General features: G+C 42.7%; 1 protein-coding gene across 4 annotated transcripts in view; it reads right to left on the bottom strand.

The window, feature by feature from the left end:
* LOC106564790 (son of sevenless homolog 1) overlaps nucleotides 1-22,838 on the bottom strand; it is a 74,018-nt gene that overhangs the window by 21,927 nt on the left and 29,253 nt on the right. For all 4 annotated transcript variants that reach the window (XM_014131166.2, XM_014131167.2, XM_014131168.2 and 1 more), the window contains exons 8-10: nucleotides 21,984-22,082; nucleotides 16,360-16,487; nucleotides 12,676-13,337 (exon numbers count right to left, since the gene is read on the bottom strand). In XM_014131166.2, the coding sequence (XP_013986641.1) occupies nucleotides 12,676-13,337; nucleotides 16,360-16,487; nucleotides 21,984-22,082 (889 nt within the window). The remainder of the gene's footprint in view (nucleotides 1-12,675; nucleotides 13,338-16,359; nucleotides 16,488-21,983; nucleotides 22,083-22,838) is intronic.

Below are 22,838 nucleotides of genomic sequence, written 5' to 3'. Positions count from 1 at the left end.
TTTTAATGGCGGTTTTGGAGCAGTGGCTTCTTCCTTGCTGAGCGGCCTTTCAGGTTATGTCAATATAGGTCTCGTTTTACTGTGGATATAGATACTTTTGTACCCGTTTCCTCCAGCATCTTCACAAGCTCCTTTGCTGTTGTTCTGGGATTGATTTGCACTTTTTGCACGAAAGTACGTTCATCTCTAGGACACTGAGTGGTACGACGGCTGCGTGGTCCCATGGTGTTTATACTTGCGTACTATTGTTTGTACAGATGAACGTGGTACCTTCAGGCGTTTGGAAATTGCTCCCAAGAATGAACCAGACTTGTGGAGGTCTACACAAGACTTGTGGGGCTGTAGTGGACCCACGCTCCACTACAGCCCTGTTGATGTTAATGGGGGCCTGTTCGGCCCGCCTTTTCCTGTATTCCACGATCAGCTCCATTGTCTTGCTCACATTGAGGGAGAGGTTGTTGTCCTGGTACCACACTGCCAGGTCTCTGACCTCCTGACCTCCCTATAGGCTGTGTCATCGTTGTCGGTGATCAGGCCAACCACTGTTGTGTGAACAGGGAGTACAGGAGGGCACTAAGTACACACACCTGAGGGGCCCCAGTGTTGAGGATCAGCGTGGCAGATGTGTTGTTGACACCCTTACCACCTGGGGGTGGCCCGTCAGAAAGTCCATGATCCAGTTGCAGAGGAAGGTGTTTAGTCCCAGAGTCCTTAGCTTAGTGATGAGCTTCGTGGGCATTATGGTGTTGAATGCTGAGCTTTAGACAATGAACAGCATTCTGACATAGGTGTTCCTTATGTCCAGGTGGGAAAGGGCAGTGTGGAGTGCGATTGAGATTGCGTCATCTGTGGATCTGTTGGCTGCCGAGAGCGTTATCACACAGATCCAGAACAGCTGGTGCTCTCGTGCATGCTTCAGTGTTGCTTGCCTCGAAGCGAGCATAAAAGGCATTTAACTTGTCTGGTAGGCTCGCATCACTGGGCAGCTCGTGTCTGGGTTTCCCTTTGTAGTCCGAAACAGTTTTCAAGCCTGCCACATCCGACGAGCGTCAGAGCCGGTGTAGTAGGATTCAATCTTAATCCTGTATTGACGCTTTGCTTGTTTGATGGGTCATCTGAGGGCATAGCGGGATTTCTTGTAAGCATCCAGATTAGTGTCCCGCTCCTTGAAAGTGGCAGCTCCAGCCTTTAGCTCGATGCGGATGTTGCCTGTAATCCATGGCTTCTGGTTGGTATATGTACGTACGGTCACGTCACTGTGGGGACGACGTCGTCAATGCACTTATTGATGAAGCTGATGACTGAGGTGGTATACTCCTCAATGCCATTGGATGAATCCTGAAACATATTCCAGTCTGTGCTAGCAAAAAACTCTGTACCGTAGCATCCGCTTCATCTAACCACTTCCATATTGAGCGAGACACTGGTACTCCCTGCTTTAGTTTTAGCAGGAATAAGGAGGATAGAATTATGGTCAGATTTGCCAAATGGAGGGCGGGGGAGAGTTTTGTTTGCATCTCTGTGTGTGGAGTAAAGGTGTTAGAGTTTTTTTTCCTCTGGTAGCACATGTGACATGCTGGTAAAAATCTGGTGAAACTGATTTACGTTTGCCTGCATTTGATGCTGGATGAGCATTTTCTTGCTTGCTTATGGCCTTATAGAGTTGGTTGAGTGCGGTCTTAGTGCCAGCATCGGTCTGTGGTGGTAAATAGATGGCTACGAATAATATGAGAACTCTCTTGGTAGATAGTGTGGTCTATAGCTTATCTTAAGGTACTCTACCTCAGGCGAGCAATACGTTGAGACTTCTTTGATATTAGACATTGCGCACCAAGTCCATACTATTGCAAGAACAGCTCAAATAGGCAAAGAGAAACGACAGCCCATCATTACTTTAAGACAGAGGTCAGTCAATATGGAACATTTCAAGAACTTTGAAAGTTTCTTCAAGTGCAGTCGCAAAAACCATCAAGCGCAATGATGAAACTAGCTCTTATGAGGACGGCCACAGGAAAGGAAGACCCAGAGTTAACTCTACCGCAGAGGATAAGTTCATTGAAGTTAACTGCACCTCAGATTGAAGCACAAATAAATGCTTCATAGAGTTCAAGTAACAGACAAACAACAACTGTTCAGAGGAGACTACGTGAAATCAGGCATTCATGGTCAAATTGCTGCAAAGAAAGCACTACTAAAAGGACACCAATAACAAGAAGAGACTTGCTTAGGCCAAGAAACACAAGCAATGGACATTTGATCTTTTTTAAATATTTTTGGTTCCAACTGCCTTGTCTTTGTGGAACGCAGAGTAGGTGAATGGACGATCTCCGCATGTGTGGTTCCCACCGTGAAGCATGGAGGAGGTGGTGTGATGGTGCTTTGCTGGTGACATGGTGGTCTGTGATTTATTTAGAGGCACACTTAACCAGCATGGCTACCACAGCATTCTGCAGCATTACGCCATCCCATCTGGTTAGCACTTAGTGGGACTATCATTTGTTTTTCAACAGGACAATGACCCAAAACACCTCCAGGTTGTGTAAGGGCTATTTGACCAAGGAAAGTGATGGAGTGCTGCATCAGATGACCTGGCCTCCACAATCACCCATCCTCAACACAATTGAGATGGTTTGGGATGAGTTGTTCCACAGAGAGTGAAGGAAAAGCAGCCAACAAGTGCTCAGCATATGTGGGAACAACTTCAAGACTGTTGGAAAAGCATTGCAGGTGAAGCTGGTTGAGAGAATGCCAAGTGTGCTCAAAACTGTCAAATGCAAAGGGTGGCTACTTTGAAGAATTTCAAATATAAAATATATTTTGATTTGTTTAAGCCTTTTTTGGTTACTAAATGATTCCATGTGTTATTTCATAGTTTTGATGTTTTCACTATTATTCAATGTAGAAAATATAAAAAATTAAGAAAAACCCTTGAATGAGAGTCGTGTCCAAACTTTTGACTCGTACTGTAAATATGTATAGGGGTAAGGTGACTAGGCATCAGGATATAATAAACAGAGTAGCAGCCTACATGATGATTGTGTGTGTGTGTGTGTGTGTGTGTGTGTGTGTGTGTGTGTGTGTGTGTGTGTGTGTGAGAGAGTCAGTATAAATGTGTGTGCATGTTGTGTGTGAGAAAATGGTCCCTCTCACACTCACGAAAAATTATTCAGACCCCTTGACTTTCCACATTTTGTTACGTTACATATTCTAAAATGGATTAAATAAAAATTGCTTATCAATCTACACACAATAACCTATAATGACAAAACGAAAACAGTTTTTTTTAGAAATGTTAACAAATGTATTACAAATAAAAAACAAATACTTTATTTACATAAGTACTCAGACCCTTTGCAATGAGACTCGAAATTGAGCTCAGGTGCATCCTATTTCCATTGATCATCCTTGAGATGTTTCTACAACTTGATTGGAGTCCACCTTTGGTATATTCAATTGATTGAACATGATTTGGAAAGGCACACACCTGTCTATACAAAGTCTCACAGTTGACTATGCATGTCAGAGGAAAACCAAGCCATGAGGTCAAAGGAATTGTTTGTAGATCTCAGAGACAGGATGGTGTCAAGGCACAGATTTGGGGAAGGGTACCAAAACCTTTCTGCAGCATTGAAGGTCCCCAAGAACACACTGGCCGCAATCATTCTTAAATGGAAGACGTTTGGAACCACCAAGACTAATCCTAGAGTTGGCTGCACGGCCAAACTGAGCAATCGGGGGAGAAGGGCCGTGGTCAGGGAGGTGATCAAGAACCCGATGGTCACTCTGACAGCTCTCCAGAGTTCCTCTGTGGAGATGGGAGAACCTTCCAGAAGGACAACCATATCTGCAGCACTCCACCAATCAGGCCTTTATGGTAGAGTGGCCAGGCTAAAGCCACTCATCAGTAAAAGGCACATGAGAGCCCGCCTGGAGTTTGCCAAAAGGCACCTAAAGGACTCTCAGACGAAGGACTCAGACCATCCTTGATGAAAACCTGCTCCAGAGTGCTCAGGACCTCAGACTAGGGTGAAGGTTCACCTTCCACCAGGACAACGACCCAAAGCACACAGCCAAGACAACACAGGACTGGTTTAGGGACCAGTCTCCAAATGTCCTTGAGTGGCCCAGACAGAGCCCGGACTTGAACCCAATCGAACATCTCTGGAGAGACCTGAAAATAGCTGTGCAGCGACACTCCGCATCCAACCTGACAGAGCTTGAGAGGATCTGCAAAGAAGTATGGGAGAAACTCCCCAAATACAGGTGTGCCAAGCTTTTAGCGTCCTACCCAAGAAGACTTGAGGCTGTAATCGCTGCCAAAAGTGATTCAACAAAGTACTGAGTAAAAGGTCTGAATACTTACGTAAATGTGATATTTTTTATATACATTTGCAAACATTTCAAAAAACTTTTTTTGCTTTGTCATTATGGGATATTGTGTGTAGATTGACGAGGCGAAAAAAGTATTTAATCAATTTTAGAATAAGGCTGTAATGTAACAAAATGTGGAAAAAGTCAAGGGGTCTGAATACTTTTCAAATGCACTGTATTATAGATCATTTGAAAGGTCATGAAAGAACCACTTGTCAAATAAAGTTTCAAATGTATCAGGGTGTCCTTTTTAATGGCTTACAGGTCATTCGGATATGCAGTGGTGTAAAGTACTTAAGTATAAATACTTCAAAAAATTACTTAAGTAGTACTTTAGTGCATCTGTACTTTACTATTTACTCCATACATTTTCCCTGACACCCATAAGTACTCGTTAAATTTCCAATTCACACACATCAAGAGAACATCCCTGGTCATCCCTACTGCCGCTGATCTGGCGGACTCACTAAACACAAATGCGTCATTTGTAAATTATGTCTGAGTGTTGGAGTGTGCCCCTGGCTATCCGTCAATATAAATATATTTTAAAAAATTGTGCTGTCTGGTTTGCTTAATATAAGGATTTTTTAATGGTTGGTTTATACTTCTCCTTTTGATACTTAAATACATTTTAGCAGTTCCGTTTACTTTTGATACTTAAGTACATTTAAAACCAAATACTTTTACTCAAGTAGTATTTCACTGGGTGACTTTCACTTACTTGAGTAATTTTCTATTAAGGCATCTTTACTTTTACTCAAGACAATTGAGTACTTTTTCCACCACTGCTGTTATGTACCAGAGGGGTCAATGGTCAACATTCTGTTGACCTGAACATTCCGAAAATGTGTCTGAATCGCTAAGCTTTCCAATGACAAGATTAAAGGGTACAAGTGAGCAATAACTTGTTGTATAGTGATATTGTTTGTCATTGGGTAAAATCCCTATGGGAAAAATAGATGGGATGAAAGACAACATGCAGAAAGCTACCATTGCTGCACTGCTATCACACATTTTCCAACTCTAGGGACAGAGACCTTCAAGATAATCACTAAGAGACATCGTTGTCCCAAGTGAGCCCGACCGACCCTCCTGGCTCATGGACTATATGGATTCTTGATTACAATTTATGGCAAAAGAGAAGCATAGTTCCATGCAAATTGTAATGCAGATAGTCAGGACAGAGAGATAAGAGAAAAAGTGTGTGTTGTCCCTGCCCTGCTGTCTCCTGGGTGGGAGTAGGGTGTGTGTCCAGGCATGAGGTGCATCGCACAGGAAGCACCTTTTTCCCCTTTTCAAATTACCCTGGCCACACAGACACACTTTTCCTCAAAAGGCTTGTTTCCCTTGGCTTATTTGAAATCAGTAGCACACAGACTGTTGGAAACTAAAAAGGAAAATAGTGGCCTATATTTACACCCTACTCTTTATTCGGGGGAGGAAGTTTACACAGGGGTGTGAGCTGGACAGTCCACCCATAAGAGGAATGTTCTCTCCTGGCTTTGTATTGTGCTGGAATAACCTTGGACCAGTGTTTTTTAACTCCAGTCCTTCAATACTCCCCACAGCACACAGGTTAAGTGTAGCCCAGAACAAGCGCACCTTAATCAACTAGTCTTCTAATCATCAAGCACTTGGGTTAGTTGAATCAGGTGTGCTTCAACAAAAGTGTACAGTTTGGGGGTACTGATGGACCACAGTTGAGAAACACTGCTCTAGACTTGCAGAGACAAAACCCAAACGTATGTGTAAGAGTTCAGAAAGGATTCCGTGCTGAACAAAGGAGAACTTGTGTCTTTAAGAAGATTTTATACAACACCTGTATGGTTGCATGACATTGAATAACAATGCATAGAAACAGACCAAATTCAGAAGCGCTTGGCCTAAATGTTTTGCTCCCTGGATTACCAGAGCCCACATCCACTTGGACTTTGAGCGATTGAATTTGGTGATTTATTTCCCCAAAACGACGTCATTACTTTTAATTAATGAAGAGCTTATTGGTCCAATCGCAGCCTTGTATCTGGTTAGGTACAATGGCACCCGTCAGTAGAAAAGAATACAGACCCCATGGTCTAAGAACTACTATGCATGCTGGGTCATTCAGCCTTTCTAATTAGTGACTTCTCACGAAACCCAGACAAAGAATGACTATGATTTTCTGAATTTTCACGAAATATAATCCATAGAACAGTCCTTAGGTTGAAGGATTGTTGACATATATTTGACATTGGTATCTAAAAGCATAATTGAGAAAGAATTAATACAAGTTGGCATATTTCTGACATTTTGGCCTTATCCAGGCCTACTTTAAAACTCCATAGTGTTTCATCTGTAGGTGCTACTAAGCAATTGGTGTCATATTAAGTTTTATTGCTTGCTCTGTAATATGAGTAGTAATTTGGTTTCAATCACTTTTTTTACATTAATTTATGAATATAAAACATGAAGACATTTTTGATTTGGCATTTAAAAAAAAGATATATTTTTGAACATGATATAGCCTACTCTACAGGCATATCAAAGTTCCAGATGGGATCTCTGCTACTCTTAGAGTCATGATCCAATTTGTAAGCATTACCAACAGTGAACGTGAAAATGTATTCAAAATGGTCGCCCTCTGCTGGTGATTTGCAGGATACAAGTAAAAGGAGGGCTGTGATTGGTTACATTGCCTACTACGCCAATTTCTCTGTATAAAATGGGCCATAACTTTAAAACTAGCTGAGATCCCACTCTGGAACTTTGATATGCCTGTAGAGCATATTATGTTCCACAATATAATGAAAATTCTTTATCAAAAAACTATTCATATTACAGATCAAGTGGTAAAGCTTCATAAGACAATTTCTGCTTTGTAGCACCTACAGATGAAGCATTATGGAGTCTTAAAGGAGGCCTGGGTAAGCCCAAAATGTCATAAATATGCCAACTTTTAGATAAATACAGTTGAAGTCGAAAGTTTACATACACCTTAGCCAAATACAGTGGGGGGGGAAAAGTATTTAGTCAGCCACCAATTGTGCAAGTTCTCCCACTTAAAAAGATGAGAGAGGCCTGTAATTTTCATCATAGGTACACGCAAACTATGACAGACAAAATGAGAAAAAAAATCCAGAAAATCACATTGTAGGATTTTTTATAAATTTATTTGCAAATTATGGTGGAAAATAAGTATTTGGTCACCTACAAACAAGCAAGATTTCTGGCTCTCACAGACCTGTAACTTCTTCTTTAAAAGAGGCTCCTCTGTCCTCCACTCATTACCTGTTTTAAATGGCACCTGTTTGAACTTGTTATTAGTATAAAAGACACCTGTCCACAACCTCAAACAGTCACACTCCAAACTCCACTATGGCCAAGACCAAAGAGCTGTCAAAGGACACCAGAAACAAAATTGTAGACCTGCACCAGGCTGGGAAGACTGAATCTGCAATAGGTAAGCAGCTTGGTTTGAAGAAATCAACTGTGGGAGCAATTATTAGGAAATGGAAGACATACAAGACCACTGATAATCTCCCTCGATCTGGGGCTCCACGCAAGATCTCACCCTGTGGGGTCAAAATTATCACAAGAACGGTGAGCAAAAATCCCAGAAACACACGGGGGGACCTAGTGAATGACCTGCAGAGAGCCGGGACCAAAGTAACAAAGCCTACCATCAGTAACACACTACGCCGCCAGGGACTCAAATCCTGCAGTACCAGACGTGTCCCCTGCTTAAGCCAGTACATGTCCAGGCCCGTCTGAAGTTTGCTAGAGAGCATTTGGATGATCCAGAAGAGGATTGGGAGAATGTCATATGGTCAGATGAAACCAAAATAGAACTTTTTGGTAAAAACTCAACTCGTCGTGTTTGGAGGACAAAGAATGCTGAGTTGCATCCAAAGAACACCATACCTACTGTGAAGCATGGGGGTGGAAACATCATGCTTTGGGGCTGTTTTTCTGCAAAGGGACCAGGACGACTGATCCGTGTAAAAGAAAGAATGAATGGGGCCATGTATCGTGAGATTTTGAGTGAAAACCTCTTTCCATCAGTAAGGACATTGAAGATGAAACGTGGCTGGGTCTTTCAGCATGACAATGATCCCAAACACACCGCCCGGGCAACGAAGGAGTGGCTTCGTAAGAAGCATTTCAAGGTCCTGGAGTGGCCTAGCCAGTCTCCAGATCTCAACCCCATAGAAAATCTTTGGAGGGAGTTAAAAGTCCGTGTTGCCCAGCGACAGCCCCAAAACATCACTGCTCTAGAGGAGATCTGCATGGCGGAATGGGCCAAAATACCAGCAACAGTGTGTGAAAACCTTGTGAAGACTTACAGAAAACGTTTGACCTGTGTCATTGCCAACAAAGGGTATATAACAAAGTATTGAGATAGACTTTTGTTATTGACCAAATACTTATTTTCCACCATAATTTGCAAATAAATTCATTAAAAATCCTACAATGTGATTTTCTGGATTTTTTTTCTCATTTTGTCTGTCATAGTTGAAGTGTACCTATGATGAAAATTACAGGCCTCTCTCATCTTTTTAAGTGGGAGAACTTGCACAATTGGTGGCCGACTAAATACTTTTCCCTCCCACTGTACATTTAAACTCAGTTTTTTCACAATTCCTGACATTTCATCCTAGTAAAAATTCCCCGTCTTAGGTCAGTTAGGATCACCACTTTATTTTAAGAATGTGAAATGTCAGAATAATAGTAGAGAGAATGATTTATTTCAGCTTTTATTTCTTTCATCACATTCCCAGTGGGTCAGAAGTTTACATACACTCAATTAGTATTTGGTAGCATTGTCTTTAAATTGTTTAACTTGGGTCAAACGTTTTGGGTAGCCTTCCACAAGCTTCCCACAATAAGTTGGGTGAATGTTGGCCCATTCTTCCTTACAGAGCTGGTGTAACCGAGTCAGGTTTGTAGGCCTCCTTGCTCGCACACACCTTTTCAGTTCTGCCCACAAATCTTCTATAGGATTGAGGTCAGGGCTTTGTGTTGGTCACGCCAATACCTTGACTGTGTTGTTCTTTAGCCATTTTGCCACAACTTTGGAAGTATGCTTGGGGTCATTGTCCATTTGGAAGACCCATTTGCGACCAAGCTTTAACTTCCTGACTGATGTCTTGAGATGTTGCTTCAATATATCCACATCATTTTCCTCCCTCATGATGCCATCTATTTTGTGAAGTACACCAGTCCCTCCTGCAGCAAAGAACCCCACAACATGACGCTTTCTGAGGTCTTGGCAGATTTCTTTTGATTTTCCCATGATGTCAAGCAAAGAGGCACTGAGTTTGAAGGTAGGCCTTGAAATACTTCTACAGGTACACATCCAATAGGCTAATTGACATCATTTGAGTCAATCAGAAGCCATGACATAATTTTCGGGAATTTTCCAAGCTGTTTAAAGGCACAGTCAACTTAGTGTATGTAAACTTCTGAACCCCACTGGAATTGTGATACAATGAATTATAAGTGAAATAATCTGTCTGTAAACAATTGTTGGAAAAATTACTTGTGTCATGCACAATGTAGATGTCCTAACCGACTTGCCAAAACTATAGCTTGTTAACAAGAAATGCGTGGAGTGGTTGAAAAACAAGTCTTAATGAATCCAACCTAAGTATGTACACTTCCGACCTCAACTGTATATGTCAACAACCCTGTCTCCAAAGGACTATTTTACGGATTACATTTCGTGAACATCCTGAAAATCATGGCATCTTTTTGTTTGGCTTTAGTGAGGAATCACTAAAGGAGTTCAGGTGTCACTGAAGTCTGCAAAGTGATTAGCTCAACAACACTGTAATGGCTAGCTCACCAACATTCCACAAAGGGCTGTGTTTAAATTGTATTTTTATTTAACTAGGCAAGTCAGTTAAGAACAAATTCTTATTTACAATCACGGCCTACCAAAAGGCAAAAGGCCTCCTGCGTGGACGGAGGCCTGGGATTAAAAATAAAAAATAAATACAATATAAAAATAGGACAAAACAGACATCACAACAAGAGAGACAACACTACATAAAGAGACAACAACATAGCAAGGCAGCAACACATGACAACACAACATGGTAGAAACATTGTAGCAGCACAAAACATGGTACAAACATTATTGGGCACAGACAACAGCACAAAGGGCAAGAAGGTAGAGACAAAAATACATCACACAAAGCTGCCACAACTATCAGTAAGAGTGTGCATGATTGAGTCTTTGAATGAAGAGATTGAAATAAAACTGTCCAGTTTGAGTGTTTGTTGCGGCTCGTTCCAGTCGCTATCTGCGGCAAACTGAAAAGAGGAGCGACCCAGGGATGTGTGCGCTTTGGGGACCTTTAACAGAATGTAACTGGCAGAACGGGTGTTGTATGTGGAGGATGAAGGCTGCAGTAGATATCTCAGATAGTGGGGAGTGAGGCCTAAGAGGGTTTTATAAATAAGCATCAACCAGTGGAAGGGGAAGTTCAGTATTTTATAATTTGATGTTAGAGGGTTCCTAACCCTGAAAGTAGTCTATGGGCCTGAAAAAAACTGTAATCCGTGGTTTGGTTTTCTTTAAACAGCTACGCACAAGGTGAGGATACTGAACTTCCCCTTTAAACACTAAACAGATAGGCAAATTACAGGCAGGAAAGATCTGCTACTAACGGTCGCTTACTAAATGGCAACGTGAAGATGAATAGGCTTCATCCACTTGTTTTTTGTTCTTTATCAGTTCTCGTTGTGTTATCTGGGGCTAAAATGACACTGAAACAAAGCAGGTCATCACATATCCGCGTTCTGACGTCAACTGTGGCCAAATATTTACGAGCAGTGTGAAAACAGCTATAAATGGATGCGGGGATGACGAAAGTGGGGGGAAGAAACAGGCCTTCCACTATCTTGTCTTTTATGTTTAGCATAAACTGCGTTTGCGCCAAGTTCAAGGTTTTGTGTGTAAAACAAGGTGATAACAGGAACAGGCACGCCAGGAACTGGGCAAGTGCATAATTGCATAAACACAAACATTGGAGGTGTACAATGGTGTGGACACGCGAGTAAAAAAAAAAGTCAGGACAAAATTAACAAGATACAGAAAATATCTAGGTTTCTAGGAATTCGCTTTCACCTGTCCAGTTCTCGCACATTCAGGAAAAAAATGGTGGAGAGGGAGCCATAAAAGATGCGACCCATGTCTACTTCCTGCTCCTCGTAGCCCTTTATACTCGTACCTGTATACGGGTTGAAAATAGCATATTTGGGCACTGATAAGCGCCTAAATTGGAACACAGTGGCAGTACAATAACATGCTGTGTCAACGTTTATGATCACAATGTATGATGATGGTGGCGTCATACCCTGGGTTGTTCTGAACAGAATGAGCCTGTTTGTCTAAAGCATGACTCTTTTCTATCTGCACCAAAATCACGACCCGTTTCTCTGAATTGCCCTGTGAAAGCCTAACACTGTAAGATAGTATTTTATAACTTAGCTAGTCATCATGTTGGCAATAGAACAAGCTTTCATGATGCCCAGCTGACTCAGATTGCGATTTATAATGGTCCGTTTTTGGATTGCATGAACAACAGTAATTGTGTGACGGCGGTGATGCAGGTCTGTGTTACAAACAAAACAACTACAAGTGTGCTTGCTCTAGTTCCTTAACAGCTCAGCTAGGAGAACACAAAAAAGCACCTTATAGTTGAAGACTGAGTCATTAAAGTGCATTGAAATTACTTAGGAACTCCGCACACCAGTTAGTCCTCTAACTCAAACTATTTTTTATCCGAGGTTGCACCTACCCCACATTTTCCAGGAATATTGTTATCATGTTACTGAATGTATCCAGAGTATTTTCAGATTTCATTATCAACAAACGCGGCGAAAAGTACAGTACATGTAAAATGCACATAAAAATCAACAGTGTAATGTTTGGATTCAGTCTTGTGAAAGGTGAACTATCGTGTCCTCAACTTTGGTCTAATAATGTTCCCATAATCTCATATTTCTTCTGTAAAAAAACATTTCAATTTAGCCCTATCCATATAGGCCAATTCACACAAGTGTAAAGGGTTAAACCTGTTTAACACCAAATTGACTCCTATCGACTACTTTTTAACCCCAAAACCCTGCCCCTTCCCCCCTGTTCTACAATGGGAAAGGGTCTGCAAGATGTTCTCTTTCAGGATTTAGCAACTACTGTCACTCCACACATCTGAGGGAGGTATTTGTATAGCCCGCTGTATGAAAAAGGCACGCATTTCAAAAGGTCATAACAGGTCAACACAGGAAACCCTTTCTGTGTCGTGTGCTTTTTCTCACCTGCATACATGTGGAAGGTGAGCCTTTCAATGAGCTTGAGCACTGTCCCCGCCTTGATGATAGGGATGCCCGACTTGGACTGCACGTTCTCCTCGAACACCACGTTCTCCTCAGAGTCGGGTGTGGCGAACCGGTAAAGCTCCGCCCCGGGCAGCCTCATTTGCTCCTCCTTCTCCTCCTGCAGCATGGCCGAGTCCAGCATGCGCTCCAGCGTCGAGCGGTACTGCAGCGAGATGAGCGCCGCCATCCAGCCGTTCTTGTCCTCGGCCGACTTGGCAGCGAACACCACGCTGTTGCCGTCTTTGAGGATGATCTCAAAGGCGTGCCGGTACTCGCCCTCCTTGTCGTCCTTGTCGTTGATCTGCACCTTGCGCATGAAGAACTTCTCCTTGAGGCGGTACTCGGCGGTGGACGAGGCACCAGGCAAGCGCGGCTGGCCGTGGTTGGACTTGCAGCAAATCATCAGGCCGTCGAAGAGGAAGATGTGCCGTTCGTGTTTGGCGCCCACGCGTGTCAGCGTCCCCTCCATGATGAACTCGTTGCAGCACTGGCCGATGTCCTTGCCCTCCCAGCCATCAATGTTCTTCTGGATCTCGTTCATCTTCTTGATGGCCAGGTGCTTGCCCTTCATCTGCTGGCTGTAGAAGCGGCAGGCCGACTCGCTGGCGCCACCGAAGAGTTTGAGGGGAAAAGTTGAATGTAAGAGAAAGAATATGAGAGAAAGAAAGAATGAGAGAAAAAAAGGGAGAGAGAGGGGGGGAGAGAGAGGTAGGGAAATGTGGGTCTGATGTTCACAGAACAATGACAATGGAAAACAAATCAACAAAGCCAGCGAGACTGAGATGGAGAGTAGGGTCAGTGTGGGTGGCTGAGTTTCTAAAGCAGCGGTATAACTAAACCTGGTCCAGGAGGGGGTTCCTACAGACAACATCTCATTAACAAAACACTGGGTGAGACTGAAGAGACGTGACTGGCATCCCCACCCATAACTATAATCCTGACCCTAACCTTAAAGGAAAATTCCACCCAAAAACAATCTTGTGGTATTTGTTTCATCAGGTTTTCAAGATATATAACTTTCAAATACAGAAATCTGCCAATATGATGCGTTTTGCATATATCTTGATAACTGGATTGCTGACATGTAAAACATTTTGTAACTTTATCAACAGTGGACTAAATACCAAAAGATTGTTTTTGGGTAGAGTTTTCCTTTAACCACACCAATAACCCTAAACTTAACCTAACCAGAACAAATTAGGTAATTTAATATCGGTTTGCTGGTCAGTCATGTCCCTTCAGTTTCGACCCAACACTGGTGGACCAGCAGGCCAATTGACTAGACTTCCTCACCATTCCAGCAGTTGAACAAAACGGTAGTCTACCGAGGAAGGGCCCACACCCATGGTTAACAGGGTGCCTCGGAGGACCAACTGAGAAAGTGCATAAGAATAGAATGAGTCTAAAAGAATAAAGAGCATCTGATTATATTTCTTTGAGCCAGACACTATTTAAATATTGTTTTGGTTCATCATACCTTTAATATGGTCTATGGTATGACTATCATATTCAAAAATGAGGTACGAGTATCTCTCATTCCAGTTATTTTAGGAGCACAATGTAGACTAGTCTTTGTTTTAATCAATCTCTTTATTCTCATATTATACAAATGTCTATTTCAGTCTTTATTCATTATTAAGGGCCATGCCCCCTGTAATAGTTAGGTCATGTGAGGAGTACGTTCAAAACTCTTTCAGAAATTCACTACGAAAAGACTGGTTTGAGTGAAAACCAGCATATGCGGTGGTCTTTCAAAACCAGAATGACAAAACGCAAGTAAACAGAAGACGAGAAAGCTCTGCGGCCCACCAGAACCAGAATCTCACCTCTACTGCACATGACAAATCAGCTAAGCAATAATAATAATTCCAATGATCACTTCTAAAACCACCTACTTAGAATAATAGAACAGCATTGAGCCACTGGGGGGGTTAAAAATTTGTTGGGGGTTCTACAATCGATTGAGTGAGAGGGTGATAGGGGATGGAGAAAAAAAATCAGCAAGGATTTAACACCCGCTAGTACAGTGCATCTGAACTAGACCTACTAGTAAACAATCGCAGGGGGGAGCTTACTTTGTTTTTCGTGGACGCACCACTCACATCAGCACTCCCGAGAGGCAGGGGAGGCAGGGGAGGCAGGCAAAGCCAACTTGTGCGCGCCTGTCTTCATACCGGCACCTCAAAGTACAGGATGATTGTCAACCGGCCAGAATTAGCTTCGCTGAGAGACAAGGGGCACCTCTGAAGGGCAAGGGATAGACTACACTCAAAACTTGCCCCAAAATCTTCAATTCCCAGTCCCATTAAGTGTGAAACTCTAAAAACTATATACAGAAAGAAAGTCAAAACTTTGCCTACTCTCAAGTCTGATCAGAGGTTATATTTGAAGTGCATTTACATTCATCTTTAAACTAGCAGTCTTATGATGAAATTAAGTAGTTAATTAAAGCAAAAAATATATATAAACGAGCATCATTATCGAAACCATAATTTATTCCAGGCAGCGTTGGACCTTGCCAGAGCATTAGCGACTAAGAGGTTATTACATTTTCCTAATGAAAAGCAAGCTTGCAAAAGAGCAAGCATAATTCAAATGGCTGTGACAATAGAACTCTTGGGTTGTTCTTTGTTCTGGCTCTCGAAATATAAAGACCCCTAGAGACAGGAAAGGTGTAGCGAAACAGCCAAAGTCAACAAAGGTAACCCTTGTCGGGTACCCCAACTGAGTGTGTCCTCTCGAACCGTCCATTTTAGCCTCCTGTTTGTGTCACCATCCCCACGTTCCCGCCAAAGTATGGGGTGCAAAGACATACCGTAATATAAGCCATCCTTTCCCCATGAAAAAAAGGAAAAAGACCAGCAACAAAGGGGTAATTTTTGGGGGTTTATACCCTACGTCCTCATACTCAACGCTCTTCGCTTCCACGCAGGTAAAGAACGAGCAACAACCGCATGTAGCCAAAAAAACACCCTGTTTGCTTCACCAATACAAAAGGAGGGATGGAGAGAAAAATGGTCTGCAAGGTTGGGATGCTAAAGTCCACTGCTGAAAGCAAGGGGATTCTTTTTTTTCCCCTTTCAAACTCTCTCACCTTTTTTTTTCTTTTCTCAAAGCCGGGAACAATAATACCAGAACAGGACAGCCCAATTCCTGACACAACTTCCCTCCGACAACACAGTGGCGAGCCCCCCTCCAACCCTCTCCCTCCCCCCACAGGTCTATTTTAGGTCCAGAGGGAAACTCAGAACTGAGCTTAGGGTGGGGGGTGTGCAGAGGATGGGAGGAGTACACCAATGAGGCAGTAGTATGAATTGCTGTGTGTGTCTATCGTGATGTGTGTGTTGTGCAAGTGTTAATGCCTCTGAGCATACATAGTGCACATTTGAGACATATCCACCTACTGATGCACATGTGGTACATATGTGCTTCTCTGGTCTGTGCCATTATGTGGGTGTCTGAGTTAGCTTTCCATATTTTGCTTGTGGATTTCTATTATTGCATCAGTCAGTGTGTGTGCAAAATGTATTGCGTGTGTCAGAGCTAGCTTCGTATCTTCTTGGGTAAAGAGAACCAGGTGTGGATGGACCAGGAGGGGTTGTAAGTTGGCGCTCCCCTGCCTACCTCAGCCTCCTCTTGGCCATGTTCTTGGAGCAGATCCTCTCCATGCTACTCTGCAGATTGAGCAGCGCCGTGATGGCCTGCTTCAGACACTCCTTGTCCTCCTCGTCCTCACTTTTCTCCTCCAGTTGCTGTGGAAAAAGGTGGGGGGCAGAGAAAGAGTGGGTAGAGAATAAAATGTTGGGTCAGGTGGTTTCGCTGGTAGGGGGAGTACGGTGAAGGATCATGATGCGGTCGGTATAAGGCCAAACTCATGAGCAAGATTAGGGCTGAGTAAAGAATAAATTCTTCCTCGTTCGCCCTCTCCATCATTCTCTCATTCCCAACCCCCTCAACTCCAGTGTTTTCCCCTTAATTCTTACTTTCTTTAGCGACGACCTAGGAACAAAATGGCTACCAACATTCAACTGACACCACATGACCCTTTGTGATATACCACGCAAGTCTCTTTATATATACAGTGCATTCGGAAAGTATTCAGACCACTTGATTTCCCCCCACATTTTGTTAACGTTACATCCTTATTAAAAAAACTAAAGTTTCCTCAATCTACACACAATACCCCATAATGACAAAGTGAAAACAGGTTTTTAGAAATTTTACCAAATTTATTTAAAAAACAAAACAGAAACACCTTATTTACATAAGTATTCAGACCCTTTGCTATGAGACTCGAAATTGAGCTCAGGTGTATCCTGTTTCCATTGATCATCCTTGAGATGTTTCTACAACTTGATTGGAGTTCACCTGTGGTAAATTCAATTGACTGGACAAGATTCGGAAAGGCACACACCTGTCTATATAAGGTTCCACAGTTGACAGTGCATGTCAAAGCAAAAACCAAGCCATGAGGTCAAAGACATTTTCCGTGGAGCTCCGAGACAGGATTGTGTCGAGGCACAGATCTGGGGAAGGATACCCAAAAATTACTGCAGCATTGAAGGTCCCAAAGAACACAGTGGCCTCCATCATTCTTAAATGGAAGAAGTTTAGAACCACCAAGACTCTTCTTAGAGCTGGCCGCCCAGCCAAACTGAGCAATCGGGGGAAAATGGCCTGACCAACAACACAATGGTCAGTCTTACAGAGCTCCGGAGTACCTCTGTGGAGATGGGAGAACCTTCCAGAAGGACATCCATCTCTGCAGCCCTCCACCAATCTGGCCTTTATGGTAGAGTGGCCAGACGGAGGCCACTCCTCAGTAAAAGGCACATGTCAGCCCGCTTGGAGTTTGCCAAAAGGCACCTAAAGCACTCAGACCATGAGAAACAAGATTCTCTGGTCTGATGAAACCAAGATTGAACTCTTTGGCCTGAATGCCAAGCGTCACGTTTGGCGGAAACCTGGCACAGTCCCTAAGGTGAAACATGGTGGTGGCAGCATCATGCTGTGGGAATGTTTTTCAGCGGCAGGGACTGGGAGACTAGTCAGGATTGAGGGAAAGATGAACGGAGGAGAGTACAGAGAGATCCTTGATGAAAACCTCCTCCAGAGCGCTCAGGGCCTCAGACTGGGGTGAAAGTTCACCTTCCAACAGGACAACGACCCTAAGCACATAGCCAAGACAATGAAGGAGTGGCTTCAGACAAGTCTCAGAATGTCCTTGAGCAGCACAGCCAGAGCCCGGACTTGAACCCAATCGAACATCTCTGGAGAGACCTGAAAATAGCTGTGCAGTGACGCTCCTTATCCAACCTGACAGAGCTTGAGCGCATCTACAGAGAAGAATGGGAGAAACTCCCCAAATACAGGTGTGCCATGCTTGTAGCCTCATACCCAAGAAGACTCAAGGCTGTAATTGCTGGCAAAGGTGCTTCAAAGTACTGAGTAAAGGGTCTGAATACTGTGATATCAGTTTTTTTTATTTTTAATACACTTGCAAAAAAATCTAAACACCTGTTTTTGGGTCAATATGGGATATTGTGAGTAGATTGATGAGGGAAAAAATTATTTAATCAATTTTATAATAAGGCTGTTGCTAGCATGCTGTGGTTAAAGTACACAAAGCCCTACCTTTTGCATCTGTAGTGACAGTGTTTATATTATGGTTTGATATAGTCTTATATATACCTGAACAAACACATGACATGTAAGGGATAATCAATGAGGGGCTATGCGTTCTACGGAAAATAATGAACGACGTGGAAGGAGTGTTCTACGATGTGCTAGCGGAGTGGAACTAACCTCCCACGGAGTTGCATTATTTTCCAGAGAACGCATAGAGCCCCGAGTTGATTATCCCTTTTATACCATGGCTATAATTAAACACATTTGCAGCTAAAAATGTGTTAATTTGCAGGTAGAAATGTATTCAACATCCACTGAAGTAGCTAGCAAGTTTACTAGTTGCCTTGGTAACCAAACAACCAGACATGCTATTATGAAAATCAAATTCATCAATGGCAAATGTTTTCAATTTGACTTTTGCTTTCAAAAGCAGCTCAAACATAGAACATGTGAGGATTAAATATAGCCTTTGAATTCTACCGTGCTGATATACCGTGTCCTATATGGAAATAATGCACACTCTAGAATGCCCTTAAAGCCAATCAGAAACAAGTATTTAACAATGCCATGGTATAAGTCTACATACTGTACAGTGGGGGAAAAAAGTATTTGATCCCCTGCTGATTTTGTACGTTTGCCCACTGATAAAGAAAGGATCAGTCTAATATTTTAATGGTAGGTTTATTTGAACAGTGAGAGACAGAATAACAACTAAAATATACAGAAAAACGCATGTCAAAAATGTTATAAATTGATTTGCATTTTAATGAGGGAAATAAGTATTTGACCCCCCTCTCCATCAGAAAGATTTCTGGCTCCCAGGTGTCTTTTATACAGGTAACGAGCTGAGATTAGGAGCACACTCTTAAAGGGAGTGCTCCTAACCGCAGCTTGTTACCTGTAAAAAAGACATGTCCACAGAAGCAATCAATCAATCAGATTCCAAACTCTCCACCATGGCCAAGACCAAAGAGCTCTCCAAGGATGTCAGGGGCAAGATTGTAGACCTACACAAGGCTGGAATGGGCTACAAGACCATCGCCAAGCAGCTTGGTGAGAAGGTGACAACAGTTTGTGTGATTATTCGCAAATGGAAGAAACACAAAAGAACTGTCAATATCCCTCGGCCTGGGGCTCCATGCAAGATCTCACCTCGTGGGGTTGCAATGATCAGGAGAACGGTGAGGAATCAGCCCAGAACTACACAGGAGGATTTTGTCAATGATCTCAAGGCAGCTGGGACCATAGTCACCAAGAAAACAATTGGTAACACAATACGCCGTGAAGGACTGAAATCCTGCAGCGCCCGCAAGGTCCCCCTGCTCAAGAAAGCACATATACATGCCCGTCTGAAGTTTGCCAATGAACATCTGAATGATTCAGAGGACAACTGGTGAAAGTGTTGTGGTCAGATGAGACCAAAATGGAGCTCTTTGGCATCAACTCAACTCGCCGTGTTTGGAGGAGGAGGAATGCTGCCTATGACCCCAAGAACACCATCAAACATGGAGGTGGAAACATTATGCTTTGGGGGTGTTTTTCTGCTAAGGGGACAGGACAACTTCACCGCATCAAAGGGACGATAGACGGGGCGGGGCCATGTACCGTCAAATCTTGGGTGAGAACCTCCTTCCCTCAGCCAGGGCATTGAAAATGGGTCGTGGATGGGTATTCCAGCATGACAATGACCCAAAACACACGGCCAAGGCAACAAAGGAGTGGCTCAAGAAGAAGCACATTAAGGTTCTGGAGTGGCCTAGCCAGTCTCCAGACCTTAATCCCATAGAAAATCTGTGGAGGGAGCTGAAGGTTCGAGTTGGCAAACGTCAGCCTCGAAACCTTAATGACTTGGAGAAGATCTGCAAAGAGGAGCGGGACAAAATCCCTCCTGAGATGTGTGCAAACCTGGTGGCCAACTACAAGAAACGTCTGACCTCTGTGATTGCCAACAAGGGTTTTGCCACCAAGTACTAAGTCATGTTTTGCAGAGGGGTCAAATACTTATTTCCCTCATTAAAATGCAAATCATTTTATAACATTTTTGACATGTGTTTTTCTGGATTTTTTTGTTGTTATTCTGTCTCTCACTGTTCAAATAAACCTACCATTAAAATTATAGACTGATCATTTCTTTGTAATTGGGCAAATGTACAAAATCAGCAGGGGATCAAATACTTTTCCCCCCCCACTGTATTTGCACAACGATAGAAGATAACCATCTCCCTGAAAACCAGGATAATCATGTTTTTACATCTTGGAATGGCTTGAGACACCATAAGTTTGCCACCTTGTGAGAAAATAGAGAAACCACGCACCTCCAGGAGTGGATGGAGAAACTGAGGTCATGTTCATTAGAACATGCAACATAAAAGGTAGTCCCTCCCGGTTTGTCTGTTGTCTTCCGTTTGATGCCTAATGAACATAACCCATGTGTTTGCATCCTAAGTCTGTCCGTTTGGCTATGCCATCTGAAGACAAGGAAAGAAACTACTTCTCTCCACACCCGCTTTTCCTTTACCCTGGACTCGCAGTAAGCTGGGGGTAGAAAAAAAATAAAAGATGAGGGATTTCAGCGATTTATCCCTCTGCAGAGCAGCCGCCACCTCCATGGCTTGCTGGAAAGAGGCTCACTGGAGAATAGGGACTGTGGGGGCCAAATCTAGGCCTAAGGGTGAACAAGGAGCCCAAACACTAAGGCTCTCTCGGAGGGGGCACATGGTTTGGGTAGCAGATATTCCACACTAGTACAGATCATGTGGTCCAGCAGTAACACTTTCTGCTCTAAACACATGCATGACTACCAACCAGAGACCAATCTTCAGATCCTCCCTTTCTACTATCTGTCCCTCCCACCTACTCTCCCTTCTGATTTCAAACCTGTCTGAATAAGTTAAAGAATACGAGGAGAGTGGAACCTCACTCTCCTTCTAAGGGGCAATTTCAATCTGCAATTGCTACATCCATAAAAAAAAAATAAAAAAAACTTTTAAATGAATGATATATACCCATTAATTCTTGAAAAATATAACCCCAAAAATGCCTCATGAGCTTAGTTCAACTGTCGTACCCTATCAGAAACTGAAATATAAGCTTATTGTACTCCATTGTTTGTAACCAAACACTATATAGCCTCAAAACATGGTTAAAACTATCATTTTGATCTCATGGATGGTCAAGTCCTTGAATCCATTGATCGGTCTATGAATTTGAGAGCGGTTACATTTCTCCTGCCCCATCCCTTAGCTGGGACCCCTTTGTTGTTGTTTTGAACGGGAGATATTAAGAGAAACAAACTAAGAAAAACATTGAGATTGAAAAACATTGAGCCAATCAAATGTGGGCTGGTGGATCATCGTTTGGGGAGAAACCAAGGCTTTCTGATCCATATGCAGTACCTTTCAGTAATAGATACACAACCTATTTATACAGTTTATTATTAAACATAATATATGCCATTTAGCAGATGCTTTTAACCAAAGTGACTTCCAGTCCAGCGTGCATACATTTTACGTATGGATTGTCCTGGGAATCGAACCCAAAATCCTGGCAATGCAAGTGCCATGCTCTACCAATTGAGCTACAGAGGACCAACCACATTATGAATGCTCATATATGCCTACCTTTAAGATCTCAAAATAGTGGAGACAATGATAGACAGGTGTCAGGAGTAACCGGGGCAGGACGTACTGGACTGCTTCCTTAAAGCCTTCGCATATAGACTGGGGGGTTCAGAAACAGACAGAGATGAGTGTTAACTTGGGCAGGTAATACAGTGTCAAATCTTATCAAGGTATATAGACCAGGGATATGCAAACAGTGGTCTGGGGGGAAAAGTCTTATAAAGTTCTTACCTTAGGGAAAATCCACCCAGAAATGGCCGATAACATTTCTAGTATCTCAGACTATTCTAGCAATTCTCACAGGGACTTCGTTGGGAGGAATGTTTGACATGCTTTTTACATTTTAATCACTTATTTTATTTATTAAAGTGGACATTTTATTCCCTTTTTAGACCTATACATGCCTCCTGTAAGACCTTATGATCCATGAACCGTACATGATACAGACAAAATCTTGATGCAATTATACTCATTGTAGTGTGCTCTAAAATATGGAGTATGTCAAGATTCTGAAATAAAATTATTCACATTAATTCTAATTCATATTTTGGAGCCCAATGACACCAAGATGTTGTCTGTATCATGTATGGTTCACAAATCAAAAGCTTTTACACGAGGCATGTACAGGTCTAAAAAGGGCTTAAAATGGCCACTCATCTCGATGAAAAAAATGTGTTTGCGATACAAATGTATAAAGCATATCAAACATCCTTCCACACAGTGAAGTTCCTATGTGAGAATTTCCAGAACAATCGGACACCAGAAATATTTCTGGGCCTTCCTGGTGTGGACCTTACCTGGTTGCCCTAACAGTCAGAATTTAAACGACAAACTCTGCTAGCTGCACCTCCAAGA

The sequence above is a fragment of the Salmo salar genome, chromosome ssa12 (assembly GCF_905237065.1).
Source record: "Salmo salar chromosome ssa12, Ssal_v3.1, whole genome shotgun sequence".
Classification (NCBI taxonomy): domain Eukaryota; kingdom Metazoa; phylum Chordata; class Actinopteri; order Salmoniformes; family Salmonidae; genus Salmo; species Salmo salar.
This window is presented reverse-complemented; position numbering and strand designations above follow the sequence as displayed.